The 15157-nt window shown below is 49.8% G+C and overlaps 1 protein-coding gene across 2 annotated transcripts in view; it reads left to right on the top strand.

The window, feature by feature from the left end:
* Nucleotides 1-15157, top strand: part of ALPK3 (alpha kinase 3) — an 88856-nt gene that overhangs the window by 51697 nt on the left and 22002 nt on the right. For both annotated transcript variants that reach the window (XM_044981077.1, XM_044981076.1), the window contains one exon: nt 863-2279. In XM_044981077.1, coding sequence (XP_044837012.1) covers nt 863-2279 — 1417 coding nt within the window. The remainder of the gene's footprint in view (nt 1-862; nt 2280-15157) is intronic.

The following is a 15157-nucleotide window of genomic DNA, read 5'->3' as shown; positions in this document are numbered from 1 at the left end:
CCTATGCCTCCTGCATGTGGAAACTGAGGATCATATTGTGGCTGCCTTGCATATGTTAGGGAGTCTGTTGACAAGCCACCTGCTCCAGGGGCAGCCATCCATCCTCTTGTTGCTAGTGCTCTGGGAGCACTGGGTGTGGGGAAAGCAGGCCGGCACTGATTGTAGTGCTCCAGACCCAGCTGGGCATATGAAACTATGGCTTCACCCCTGTGCATTCGCCTGTGTCTGTGGCGCAAGAAGGGGGAATGCATGGTTGCACCACTGGAGCTGGTGAATCAGTGCCTCTAGGTACCCGTGCTTGGGCAGCACCCTCCAGCCAGGAAAGCTCAAAGTTTCAGCGTAACTCTCACTTCAGCCAAACAGTCACCACTTCTCAGAATGTTTTTTTCTTAGTCTTTTTACCTTGACAAATTCACGGCAGTTTCACAAGCACTTGGGGTTTGGTTAGACTCTGCCTGATTTGAGCCCTTTAGTATTTGTGATGTCATAAAGCTCCGAGACTGCTGTGCAGGGTTCAGCTGAACACCTGTGTTCAACATTAAATACATGTATACAATTCCTCAGTGACCAACTGCAAGCTCAGATGTCAACCAGTCCTGTATACCCTGAGCTATCTCCATAAGCAGCCATTTGTTCACCTGACCAATATTTTTATACTGCGAACAGACTTGAAAATAATGGTGATACCAAAATATCCCCAGTTTCCTGAGTGTTGTACCTGGTGGCTACTCTTTGACCAGCTGTAGAAAGGACTCTTCTCCTGAACTGTTCTCACTACACGTGAGTGTGTGGGTGTGTTCATGCGTGTGCAAAAAGTGCCTTGGGGACAGGTGTGTCTCACAATGTTGTTTTTGGTCACCAGATGCAGAGAGGATGATGCGGCCATTTACCAGGCCTCTGCTAGGAATACCAAAGGCATTGTGTCCTGTTCCGGTGTCCTGGAAGTGGGAACCATGACGGAGTATAAAATACATCAGAGGTGGTTTGCCAAACTCAAGCAAAAGGCTGAAGCCAAGTTGCATGAAATAGAGCAGAGCCGAAAAAGAGGGAAAGAAAACATGGAGGTGGAGAAGTTGAGGAGGACAAGTCCTGAGAGATTCCAGCGAAAGCGCCGGCTGACTGGGGATTTGAACCTGCGTTCAGGTGTCTCCCTATGGGACAAGGAAGATGTAGCAAAGGTGCATGTTGTGGATCCTAAGTCAAGATTACGGGAAGATGTTGCAGAGCCCAAGGAGCCGTCCTTAAATGCAACCGCTGGATTTTCAAACAACTTCCTAACAAGGCCTCAAGATGCAGAGGTGACCACCAATGGAGACTCCTCTATGGAAAGCGGGGAGGAAAATGGAAATAGCTTTTTCACATACATCTATGAGACAGTGGAAGAAATAACTACCAAGCCCACCACCAGAGAGTCCTTTGCTAAAAAGAAGAAAAAGAAAGGGGAGGAGCCTGCTGCTGTTATGGCAGCAAAACAGGAAGTTTCAAGTCAAGAAAATGGGCTGATAGAGAGCCAAAATCTCTCCCAAAGTCAAAGAAATGCCCCTTCTGTTGCCCTGCCGGGGAGCATGCAGTCAGTAGCTGCAATCAGCCAGCTGGTGGGAGATGTTCCAGAAGTCAAAGAACTTGGAACGCCCAGCAGTCAGGATGCTGAAACTGGCAAACCTCAGCCATGTTCCCCACTTTCCAGGGGTGACTCTTACTTCCCCTTGACAGAGATGTATCTTGAGAGTGGAGCAAAACATGTAATGGAAGAGAAGATGCCACAAACTCCAGAAGAAGCCGAGAATGGGACTCAGCTGCAGTCTCCGGCTGTGAACATTAACAGGCAAAGAGAGACTCCTCCACCAGCATCTGAGGTGTTCCTAGTAGGGGCTGTAGCAGGAGAGGAGCAGAAAGGCCAACCTGTGGAACGGGAACTAGAGGGGAATGAGGCCATAGGTACTAAGGTAACCAAAAAGGAAAGTAAACCGCATGGGAATTTGAACAAGAAGAAAGTTGAGCCTCCTAGCAGGACCCTGGAACCGAGCTCTGAGATGCGGCACTCCCTCCTAATGGGAAATGCATCAGGGACTTCTTGCATCTCCTCGTGCAAAAACGTCCAAGAAACAGTCTTGCTGGACTCTGTACAACTGAACACCAAGCAGCCCCTTCAGCATACTACCTCATCTCTGAATCAAGTGGCCCCGTGTCTGGATGTGTCTCAGCTGAGAGAGGAGGCAGGAGGAAGCTTGCTTCAGGGCTCCCTGGAAGAACAGGTGGTCTTCAAAGTGCCGTGTGAGGTAATGTAAGTTCTATTTTTTTTTTTTTGGTAGGCTGACCTCAGGCAAATGTTTCCAAATCAGCTAAGCAGTGAGCACAGATCACTCTTAGCTATAAACGGCAACTGGGAATGCTGAATGTGTATGACAGAGAGCATGATGACATCTGTTCAGTTTAGCAATGAGCCTCGGCTTCTAAGTGGCACAGTTAGTAAGTCGTTATGTAAATGAAAAACAGACATGCCAGGTAGGCTTTGTGAACCGCACTGGGCAGCGGGTGGAATTTTGTTTACGGTGAAACATACATACAGTAGATCTGGCCATTTGTTAGCTCCATCTGCCCTGCTGGAACAATGCTTTTGATGAGTTGTTTTGCTGGCTGCCGAGTTGGAGCATTGCATCTGTTCCTGACCATCACCAGTTCCTTTCAGTCCATATCTATTTTTGTCACTTAATCTGAAGTGTTTTCCATGAAATGCAGTATTGGGCTGGAGGTTGCATGTTTCCTTATTAACACATTTCACGGCCCAACATCCTGTGATCTTGATTTCAGGGCCCAGTTGGGATTTTACATCTGAACAATGACGTCAATGTGCAGGGGGGTAATTACAGTACAGATCTTGATGAATAAAGAGATTGAGTTGAGGCCCCACTGCCAGGAGAATAGAGAGCTGCAGGTTCATGTGGATTCAGTTTCCTGCTCCAGTTCCCCCAGAAGCTTGGAAAAAGCCCAAACTTCCCACCTGTATAGCATTGTGATGGCCTGGGCCAGCTAGTTGTGACCTGCTTCTGCTCTCTGAAACCATCTCTTGTACACTGTTGTTACTACACCAGCAAAGAGGAGTACCGTATTTCTGAGCAGGGGTTATTCCTGCCTGAGCATAGCCAAATGTACAGAGCGTAGCATAGCTGTCACTCATACCACATACTTGGCTGGTAATGTAATACATCCACTGACTGTGATGGGAAGTTGGAACTGCCAGGTGTTCCAGCATTTCCCAAGGCTGGCACCTGCCTTCCTCTTCTAGATTTCCTTGCAGATGTGCAGCTGTAGCTGGAAGCACAGCCTTGTAATGTTAAGGAATTGGTCAAGATACTCTTCTGGACACAAGCTTCGCAAAAAACAACAACGGTTACTCACCTTTTCGTAACTGTTGTTCTTTGAGATGTGTTGTTCATGTCCATTCCAATCAGGTGTGTGCATGCACACGTGCACGTTGGCTGGAAGATTTTTCCCATAGCAGTATCCATCGGGTTGGTCCGGGCGCCCCCCGGAGTAGCGCCATCATGGCACTCAATATAGGGCCCTACCAACCCACCACCCCCTCAGTTCCTTCTGCCGGCTACTCCGGCGGAGGGGTAGGAGGGGGGTATTGGAATGGACATGAACAACACATCTCAAAGAACAACAGTTATGAGAAGGTGAGTAACCATTTTTTCTTCTTCGAGTGCTTGTACATGTCAATTCCAATCAGGTTACTCCCAAGCCTAAGTTCTGGAGGTGGAGTCGGAGTCTTCCACTGATTGGAGCACAGCTCTACTGCATTGTCTCTGGCCTGCTGGGTAATTGCATAATGTGCGGTGAAAGTATGTATGGAGGACCATGTCGCCGCTCTGCATATTTCCTGGGTCGGAACTTGCTCCAGGAATGCTGCTGAAGAAGCTTGTGTCCTGGTGGAGTGTGCAGTGAGCGGAGGGGCAGGCACCTCTGCCAGGTTATAGCATTCACGGATGCAGGACGTGATCCACAAGGAAATGCGTTGGGGGGAGACTGGAAGACCCTTCATCCTGTCTGCCACAGCCACAAACAGTTGAATGGACTTCCTAAATGGTTTTGTTCTTTCAGTGTAAAAGGCTAGTGCTCTGCGGATATCCAATTAGTGAAGCCTCTGCTCTTTGCCACTCGAGTGTGGCTTAGGATAGAACACTGGGAGGAAGATGTCCTGGTTGATGTGAAACCGGGAGACAACCTTAGGAGGAAAGCTGGATGTGGCCTGAGCTGAAACTTGTCCTTATAGAACACAGTGTAAGGGGGCTCTGATGTTAGGGCCTTGAGCTCAGAAACCTCCTGGCTGAGGTTATTGCTATCAGAAACGCCACCTTGTATGACAGGTGGAGCAGGGAACAAGTCGACAGTTGTTCGAAGGGCGAACCCATCAGTTTGGAAAGGACCAGATTGAGGTCCTAGTTCGGGGCCAGTTGCTGGATGTGCGGATATAGCCTGTCGAGACCTTTCAGGAAACGGCTGACCATAGGGTTGGCAAACACCAACCGGCCCTCTGAGCCTGGATGGAAAGCAGAGATGGTGGCCAAGTGAACCCTTATTGATGACATGCACAGTCCCTGCTGATTGAAGTGGAGAAGGTAGCCTAGTATGGGTGGTATAGAGGCGAGTGTCGGGGACGAGTGATGCTGTGCCAACCAGATTGAGAATCTTTTCCACTTGGCAAGATAGGTAGCCTTGGTGGAGGGTTTCCTACTGCCCAGGAGGACTTGTCTAACCAGGTCTGAGCAGGAGAGGTGCAACAACTCGAGGGTTTGGGTGCTGGAGACTGCCATGATACTGAGTTATTAAGTCCGGGAGGAACGGCAAGGTAACTGAGGCTTCCACGGATATTTCCAGGAGAGATGTGTACTAGTGTCGGTGGGGCCAGGAGTTATCAATATCACTGAAGCTTCATCCCTGCATATATTGAGGAGCACCTTGTGAACGAGAGGGATAGGCAGAAACGCATATAGGAGATGGCCTCCCCATGGGAATAGGAACACGTCTGCAAAGGAGCCTGGGCTGTGATTCAGGAAGGAGCAAAACTGCTGGCACTTCCTGTTGTGTCGCTTGTTGAACAGGTCCATCTGGGGAAAACCCTATCATTGGAAGTTGGAGTTTGTGATGTCCGGGTGTAGGCACCACTCATGGCCATGAAAAGACTTGCTGAGATGGTCCACCAACTCATTCTGTACTCCTGGGAGGTACGATGTTTGCAGATGCATCAAATGAGCTACACAAAAGTCCCATAGTGTGATGGCTTCCTGGCACAGGGGAGAGGAGAGTGCACCCCCGCCCCCGTTTGTTGATATAGAACATCGCCGTGGTGTTGTCTGTCATGACTGATGCACATCTCCCTGTCAAGTGGGCTTGGAAAGTCTGGCATGCCAGACACACCTCTCTCAGCCCTCTGACATTGATGTGGAGAGCTAGTTCCGCCTGAGACCAGAGGCTTTGTGTCCTGAGGTCTCCCAGATGTGCTCCCCAGCCCAAGGCTGATGCGTCCGTCACTGGCGAGAGGGATGGCTGAGAACCGGTGAAGGGGACCCCTTCACACACTACCTGTGGGTCAAGCCACCACTGGAGGGAGTCGAGGACTGGGCAAGGCAGAGTGACGACTCTTTCCAAACTGTCCTGAGCTGGCCAATACACCGAGGCTAGCCACAATTGGAGAGGCCGGAGTCTGAGCCTGGCATGTTGCACCACATAGGTACAAGAGGCCATGTGTCCTAGAAGTTTCAGGCAATTCCTTGCTGTGGTAGTGGGAAACTCTCTGAGACTTTTGAATGATGTCACCCAGGGCCCAGAACCTCGCTTCCGGGAGGTATGCCCTGGCCTGTGTCGAGTCCAGCACCACCCCTATGAACTCTATCTGCTGAACTGGGGACAGAGTCAATTTCCCCAGGATAAGTTCAGGATAAGACCCAGTTCGTCAAACGTCATTCTTATGAAGTCTGCTTGTGCCTCCACTTGAGCCCTGGAGCAGCCCTTGATCAGCCAGTCGTCAAGGTATGGGAACACCTGTACCAGGTGCCTGCGTAGGAACGTGGCCACAACTGCCATGTACTTGGTGAACACACAAGGCACCGCTGACAGGCCGAATGGGAGGACTGTGAACTGGTAGTGTTTGTTGCTCACCACAAACCTGAGGTACCATCTGTGGGACGGTGTAATTGCTATATGAAAGTACTCATCCTTCAAGTTGAGGATGGCATACCAGTCCGCTGGATCCAAGGAAGGGATGATGGAAGCCAAAGAGACCATGTGGAGCTTCCATTTCCTCATGAACTTGTTGAGCTCCCACAGGTCTAGGATGGGTCTGAGCCTGCCTTTGGCTTTCGGTATCAGAAATACAGGGAATAGAAACCCTTGCCCTTCTGCTCCTGAGGAACCTCTTCCACTGGCCCTAGCGATAGGAGCGAGTGCACCTCTTGTTTGAGGATTTGCTCGTGAGAAGGGTCCCTGAAGCGGGATGGAGAAGTGGGGGTGGAAGGGCAGGAGGGCAGAGAATTGGAGGGAGTATCCCCTCTCTATCGTGCGGAGCACCCAGCGGTCCAATGTGATACAAACCCACACAGGGCAGAAAGGGGATAGTCAGGATGAGAAGGTAAGGCAGGTTGGATCCAGTCCAAGTGCTGGTGCGCCATCCTCTTTCACACCTTCAAATGGCCTGCTACTAGCCAGATGAAGGTTTGGACGGGCCAGAGCCCTGGCCTGAGGACAGGTGCAGCCTCTTCTTTCCACTCCTGTTCTCCTCCATGAGCCATCCTGCCAGTTCTGCGGTTGATAGAGCCGTGGAGGAAGTTGCGGAGTAAAATGCCTCTGCTGTGTGGCGGGGGTATGGAGGCTCAGCCCTTTGAGGGTGGCTCTCGAGTCATTTAGGCTATGTAGTCTTTTATGCGTCTTTTCGGAAAATAGAGTCAGACCCTCAAAGGGGAGATCCTGTATGGTCTTCTGGACCTCGTATGGCAGACCTGATACCTGCAGCCAAGAGCCCCTTCTCATCGCAATTCCGGTAGACATCACCCGAATGGTCGCATCAGCCCCATCCAGAGTGGCCTGTGATGAAGCTCAGAAAATGAGCTTGCCCTCCTCCACCAGGGCTGACAATTTGGCATGGGAGTCCAGCAGCAGCAGCTCTGTGAACTTTGCTATTGCCCCGCATGTATTGTAGCAATGCCTGCTGACAATGGCCTGCTGATTAGAAATGCAGAGCTGCAAGCTGCCAGTGGAGTAGACCTTTCTCCCAAAAAGGTTGAGTCATTTCACCTCCCGATTCTTTGGGGAGGGGCCTTGGTAGCCCTGGCACTTGCATTGGTCAGCAGCATCCACAACCAAAGAATCTGGTGGAGGATGGGTATAGAAGTTCTTGTAGCCCCTCGATGGCACAAAATAGCGTCTTTCATTGTGCTTAGCCTTAGGAGGCAACAAAGCCGGGGTCTGCCACACGGTTTTGGTGGTGTTTGTAATGGTCTTTATGAGGGGTAGGGCAATATGAGCAGGTCCAGAGGGGGCAAGGATATCCACCACTGCGCCCTCCACTACCTCCTCTGTCCGAATGCCCAGGCCCTGGGCAACCCTCGTCAGCAATTGCTCTAGGACCCTGTAGTCCTCCAGAGCCGGGGCTACCAAAGTGCCCAGCAGCGCTTCATCTGGAGAGGAAGAGGAGGAGACCCCTGCAAGGAGTGGCTGCTCTCTTCTCTCCACACCCAAGGAGTCCTGCGGTGCTTGGGGATCGTGGGCTAGAGCCGATGTGAATGGTGCCGTGGCCCTCGGTGCCGGAGGTGTATACATCGGTGCTAAGGCTGTCGGTGCTGAGGATGTCAGTGCTGAAACCACTGGGGCTGGCATAGACGATGCCGGTGCTGCAGGGGTTGGAATAGTGGCATCAGGGAACAATGGAGCTACCCCCGATCCTGCCGATGCTGACGGTGCCAGAGGCAGTACAAAAGTGGCCGAGGCCGCCACCTCCCTGGAATGCGACCCTTGGCTCTGCCCTTGGCCTTGGTGAAAGGCCCAGGGAGTCTAAAAGGGACACTGTGCCGGGGGCTGCCACTGCGTGGGCCACTGTGCCGGGTAAGGGTGCTGGTCTCATGATGACCTGCACCGTCTACTTCTGCTCCTATGAGATTGACAGGAGGCCAACTCTGAGGTCTCAGAAAAGGAGGACCATGGAGGAGCAGTACTTCGAGGCATGGCATGTCTGTGCCGATGGCTCAGGGACTGATGAGGCTGCTGACCCTGTGGTGTGCTGGGGATGGAGACCGCCGGGCCATCATTGTGGGCTTTCCCCTTGATGGTGCTGGGAGAGCAACTGGTACTGATGACCTCTCCCATCTAGGTAGGGAGAATGGTGCCGTGAGCTGGAGTAGATCCCGTGCTGCTTCAAACACCTCTGCAGTCGATGGGAGGTGTAGTTGCTGGCTCGGCCTCGGCGAGTGAGAAGGGTCCATTCTCAACCGCCCTACCATGGGGGCAAGAGTCGACGTGACCATCTGTGGCAGTGAGGCCGAAGTAGTGTGGCCCGACTCAGGTCTCATAATGGCCAGCTCCTTGGGTCTAGCCGGGGGGGATGGGGAACGACCCCTCTCTGGCCTCTCTTCTTCTGTGGTACCGGCGATTGAGACCAGTGCCTGCCTGCGGCAGTGAGCCACAAGTGGAGCCATGGCGGTGCCAAGAATCCTTGTCTTTACTTGGCACCGATCTCCATGCCAACGGTGCCGGGGCACTGCGTACTGAGGAGGAGGTACTCTGCACCAGTGTTTTCTCCAGGAATTGAAATCGGGGGGGTTTCAAATTTATGGGGGGGAGGGGGAAGAGGTCAGGGCTGATGAGGGGTGAGACCGTGAGGGTGAAGGTGGGCTGTATGGCACTATAGTAAAAACTGAAAAATGTTTCATGACCATTTTATTAGATTTAACTCATGTTTTAAAATCATCGCACAAATTAAAGTTGGCTACTCAAGCCTTCTATGAAGCACTACATCTACATCCTTCTTGGTTTCTTGTTATACATTTTGCACAACTCTCTTAATGAACTTCATGAATGCAACGCGTTCAACTTTGCTGTCCTCTCATGTGTCTGGTACTTCCATTCCTTCAGTTGATATGCTCATTAGTTCATTCATGTGATCAGGCAGAAGGTGACTTCTTTCAGAACACAAAATTCTATTCAATGATGAAAAAGAGCATTCAACTGTAGCTGTTGTGACTAGGAGTAGCAAGAGATTAATTCCTACTTCTTTCATCCCAGGAAACATAGCACAAAGATTGGTTCGAGCCACTAGTGATGATAAAAAAGAAGTTGAAGTCAAATCTTCATTCATTCATCATATGATATTCCACTCTGTGTCCAAATTCTCTATTCTGCCCTGAGTACATTGCAGCCCCATTGCTGGTAGTGCCTCACTCTGCTCAACTGTTGGTGTTTTATAGGACAGGGATCTGTAAAAGCTACGTAGAGGCTGAGTAGAATCTAGAAGTCGCTGTTGTAGATTTTTAAGAATCAGGTCTATGTACTTTTTCAGTTGTCTTAACAAACACTTCTTGTCCTCTTCACTTAAGGATTCAATATAAATGCCTTCATTAGTCAACTTCTGGACTGAAGTCTTTGCTTCTTCCAGTACTTTTTCAATGGATAGCTCTCTGATAGATCCAAATGTAGCTTCTGTTGCTGGACAAAGATCTAATACTGTTGTAGCAGGTGCCTGGATGGCATTGTTTAATGACCCAAGTGGTTTCAACAGTAGACTTACAAGAGAGAGAATGGCAATAGTCTTCTCTGAACGTAGTAGCAAAAGTAATTCACCAGCCTCACTACTTAAATCCATCCCATCTTGGTAGATACTTTCCAAAGCCAGTAATAATGGCTGGAGTAATATTAAGACAACAGGCACACATCGCTCATGAGAAAGCCAGAGGGTTTTCCCAGGCTGGACTAATTTGAACTTCAGTCCCAGTGTATCGTCTACATTTTCCAAGATATTCAATCTTTTTGGACTCTTGCTGAAAAAAGAATACAATGAAGCCATTAAATTTATAGCTTTTTAAATGTCTGTTGAAGAGTCTGCAGCTCGTACTAGTGCTAGTTGGAGTAGATGGCCTCTGCAGTGTGTATAGGAGAGATTAGGGTTACACTTTTCTCTGAGCAAAGCTTGTCCTCTACCATGTCTTCCAGAGAAGTTTGCAGCTCCATCAAATGCACAAGCAGCCACCTGTTTGGGGTCCAGTTGACAAGCATTTAACTCTTCTTAGGGCAGGTCCATACTCACCGCGTGGGTCGACGCGGTGAGTTCGACTTCTCCGAGTTTGAACTATCGTGTCTAATCAAGACGCAATAGTTCGAACTCCCCGCGCGCTCCGGTCGACTCCGGAACTCCACCACTGCGAATGGCGGTGGCGGAGTCGACCTTGGAGCCACGGAGTTCGACCCCGCCGCGTCTGGACGGGTAAGTAAGTCGAACTAGGGTACTTTGAGTTCAGCTACGCTATTCGCGTAGCTGAACTTGCGTACCCTAGTTTGACCCCCGCCCTTAGTGTAGACCAGGCCTAAGATGTGGGTTGTCACAGATGCAGCTGATGTGTCTTCTATAACTTGAACATCTAGAAATGCATCTATTGGCCTACCACTGACATCAAGATAACGTACACAATGACTTAATACTTGATGTCCATTTGGATCAGTGCATTCATCAGCCATATATGTACATTTTTTAAATGTGGTAAGAGAGTTCTTCACTTTTTCAACTGTTGAATCTTTCACTGTTGCACCACATGCTTCTAGCCAGTCAGTTGAGTTTCTTGCAGAAAGATAGTGAGCATTTGCTGGTCTTGTCTGGAACCAGTGTTCAACTTCAGGATGAACAAGTGACAATGCACTTAACATTGGCCTCCAGTTTGTAGTGTGTGGCATCTCTTGCTTAAATAGAAAGTATGATGCCACAGCCATGTTTGGTCGCATGAACTGTGTTGTGTCTCCAGCATTCTTAACAGCCTCATTAACACTCACCAGTGTTGTCCTTGGTCAGTGGAGACTCAGAGTTCAGAGGTGCTTTCACATGAATTCACCTCCCAGTGAGGGGCAAGAAGGCACCTTGCTCGTTCCTCCAGCTGCTCACTGTTCACTCTGGCCACTGTTGTTCGTTGTGCCACCATTCACTCCATTGCTCTGTTGCCAATGGCCCTGCGCTGTCACCTTCTGCTGCCACCTGCCACTGTGACCTCTGGGAGTTGGTCTCTTGAGGTTCCACCCAGCTCTCAGTGATTTCAGCTGAGCTCTCAGTGGGGGAACCTCGCTGCTAGTGCAGACTGGGCCATCTCTTCGTCAGAAACACTGTCCCACAGCAGGGTCTAAGCACTTAGACCTGATTATCAGTGATTTCAGCTGTAGTGGTAACTTAACAAAACAAATGACTATCTATGGCGGGGTGGGTAAATTTGGGTATGGAAATTGTATGGTGAGCCATGAATGCTCACAAGATTGGGGATTGGGGTGTGGGGCAGAGGGAGGGCTCTGTCTGGGGGTATGGGCTCTGGGGTGGGGCCAGATGTTAGGAGTTCAGGGTGTGGGAGGGGGCTCCGGGCTGGGGTAGGGAGTGGAGGTGTGGGTGGGGAGTGAGGGCTCTGGGTTGCAGGAGGGTGGGACTGAGGAGTTTGGAGAGCAGGAGGGGGATCAGGGCTGGGGCATGGGAGAGGGTCAGGGGTGCAGGCTCTGGGCGGCATTTACCTCAGGCAGCTCCTGGAAGCAGCAGCATGTCCCTTCTCCAGCTCCTATGCGGAGGCGCAGCCAGGTGGCTCTGCGCACTTCCCCGTCTGCAGGCACCACCTCTTCACCTCCCATTGGCCCTGTTTGCTGGCCAATGGGAGTTGTGGAAGCAGCGCTTGTGGCAGCATGCGGAGCCCCCTGGCTGTCCTTACGCGTAGGAGCCGGAGGGGGGATGTGCCACTGCTTCCGGGAGCTGTGCAGAACAAGTCCCCGACCCCGCTCTCCAGAAGGAGGTCGAGGGCTGGATTAAAATGTCTGAAGAGCTGGATGCAGCCCCTGGGCCATAGTTTGCACACCCCTGATCTATGGAGCCTAATCAGCTCTGTCTTTAAACAGTGGAGAGGGGCAGGTCAAATAGTACTTGTGACTCAGGCAGACCATCAAGCAAAACACTTGTCCCCACCCTCTCTCTTGATGCCCTCAATCAGCACAGGCTAAGTACAGTTCTACTGCCCTTTACTCATACAATAAGAATAACAACGTTTCATTTCACACACACACACACCGCATTCAAGTGATTTGTAACCCAACCCCAGCCAAAAATCTATCACTTGGGCAACACAGTTCTGTTTGCTGGATACTTAGGTAGATTAGGTGTGAATGTAAATAAAATCTGGTCCTGAAGCCTTTCCCCCCAGCCTCCAGCTCATCACTAGCTGTCAGGGAGAGCACATTTAGACTTTGCTTACAAATCATAATTTGAAATTATTAGGTTGGCCAACATCACCAAAATGAATGCACTGCCATTGTCATAAAAAACAACATCTGTATAAGGCAGCTAGTCTATGTTCATACTTTTCAAATCTATTATACTTTTTTCAGATACATGTATTTTATCATACTCTTTATATGCTTTTAAAGTGTGACTTAATGTTTCTATTTCAATTCAAATGTCCAAACAATCACTAAATTGGCAACACTGCATGTAACTAGTTCACAAAACTGAGGGGGAGTGATGGGGAAATTCAAGGGGAGTGTACACCCCCACTAGGGGCAGTGTAGGGAAATCCCTACTTGGCATGGGGGTTCCATTGGAGCTGGAGTGCTGCTTCCAGTAGGAGGATCTTCAGGCGCTGATCTCTATCTTTCAGTATCCTGGGGTGAACCCCCCTGCAGATCCTACAGCGATCCTTTTGACAGCTCTCCTCCAAACACTTCAAACACAAAGTGTGAGGATCGCGTCTGGGCATACACTTGCCTCAGACCTCACAGGCTTTGAAACCAGGAGACCACAGCATGCCCTTGCACTGGGATAGCGCTTGAGGGGAAGCCCCTCCAAAGGAAACTTAAGAACTAAATAAAGTACCTACTAACTACTTAACACTAACTATGGAACTAATGAGAACTATATACAGACTGCCAAATGCGCTTCTCATGACAAGAGCAAAGGGAAGTTCCAGCTAACCGTCACTGGCGGTAAGAAGGAACTGAGGGGGTGGTGGGCTGGTAGGGACCTATACTGAGTACCATGATGGTGCCACTCCAGTGGGCGCCCAGACTGACCCAATGGATACTGCTAGGGGAAAAATCTTTCGGCTGCCGTGCACCCGCACGCGTGCACACCTGATTGGAATTGTCATGAACAAGCACTCGAAGAATTGAGGTTCTGTATCCTGGAGTCATCTGCAGTTATCCCAGTACAGTCCCCTGGACCCTTCTTTAAGCTGACTGCACAGCCCCCATGGGCCATATCACTTCTCTTACCATCAAGCTGCTGCATTAATCCCTGCCGTGCCACAAAAATCCACAGCAACACTGCTCCTGAGCTTCGCTGCCTGCCACTTGGCTTTGTGCTGCTTGCTCCTGAGCTGAATGGTGTCTGGCACCAGTCATGTCCTGCCATCCTTAGGGCTTTGTCTACACTGGAAAACGCATCCTCTTAGAAAACATGCTCCCTAACGAACAAGTGGATAAATGCCATCTCGCACCTAGTGTAGATAAAGACAATCATGTCTGGGACGTTAGCTGGTCATAGTAACGCTATTGGAACTATGCTAGCGAAGGCATTCCTAAAGGTGTTAAACTCGTCTACACTGGGTACTAGGTGGTGGTTAGAATGTGTTAATTGACTGTCATGAGTTTTAAAACAAAAACAAAAATATTTCCCTTGGTCTGGACAGGGCCTTAGTGTCAGTGTTTTCCAGGCTCCAGCACTGACATCAGCACCATCTCAAATAGATTCCCTCTGAGCAGAGCTTGGCTGTAATGAGAAAACTGGAGCCAAAGTCTAATCCACTTCTGACCCAAAGATCAGAGAAGTTGGTTCTGAATTAACTGCTCCTCTTCATTCTGCCCATGGTGTAAATGCCATAAAATAGGAAGTGCTCTTGCTACAGTACAGATAACAGACATTAATTATATTTGCTGTGGAGCATTTTTACGAAATCCTTTGACAACATTCAGTTTTCTAATCAGCTGATGTTAAATGGAATTTGTGCTCCATCACCTGGCCTCACAGCGTGGGTCTAATAAGGTGTCCACACTACAAGGCCTTGACTTGACATTGTCATGCTGTGCTGAAATGAACAAGCTCTGAGAGGACGGTGTACATTGAAGCTCATCCAAGGCAGCTCTTTTCTGTGAGATGTTGCAAATTCTGTGAGGTTTGCCAGCTCTTCTCCTGCTAGACCAACCCATGGGATGATCTCCTCCTCTGTCATGGATTACATCTACTGCTACATCCTGACTGGCCCTGTCTTTGCTGTCTTGCATGTCTGCCTGCCTCAGGGATCTCTCCTCCAGGGTGTCTGCTGCCAGCACGTCAAACTGAGCTCCTCTTCACTCATCCAAACACACCCCTTCCCTCCATCACTCTGTAACTCCACCATCTTCTGGATCCCCCGGCTTGCACTTTGGGGTCACATGAGTTGTCTCCTCCCTCATCCACACCTTTGCCAAGCCTGCCAGGTCTTCCTCTGTTATACTGCCATAACTGACTCATTCCTCTCCAGTAGTCCAAGCCATGGCCATCTCTTTCACCTCAAAGATTGTATGCACTGTAATAACAGTCTGACAGAGAGGAGCTGGAAAGAGACTGTACTTTATTGCCTAGTCTCAGTCGCATGATGGGGTTGGGATGACAAGGTTAGTATCCTTTCCCATGACAGGGTCTGTATCCATTGTCTCCAGGGGTCACTGTTACATCTTTCCACCCCACCCCATTTTTCTTTTGTTCAAAGGAGAATAAAACACATAAGCTAAAAATAACCACAGACTAATGAATAGCTACGGGCTAACGCTAGTGACTGCATCCGAGCCTCCAGGGCTTCCTTCTCCAGGGGGCTGCTTAGGTGAATTCACCACCTGAATCCTGTATTTGCTGTTCCTCAAGTTCTTCATTGTCAGTGAAGCATGCTACTTCTTTCAGCAC

Source organism: Mauremys mutica, chromosome 11 (assembly GCF_020497125.1).
Source record: "Mauremys mutica isolate MM-2020 ecotype Southern chromosome 11, ASM2049712v1, whole genome shotgun sequence".
Classification (NCBI taxonomy): Eukaryota; Metazoa; Chordata; order Testudines; family Geoemydidae; genus Mauremys; species Mauremys mutica.
Note: the sequence above shows the minus strand (reverse complement) of the source record. Positions and strands in the feature narration are given on the sequence as shown.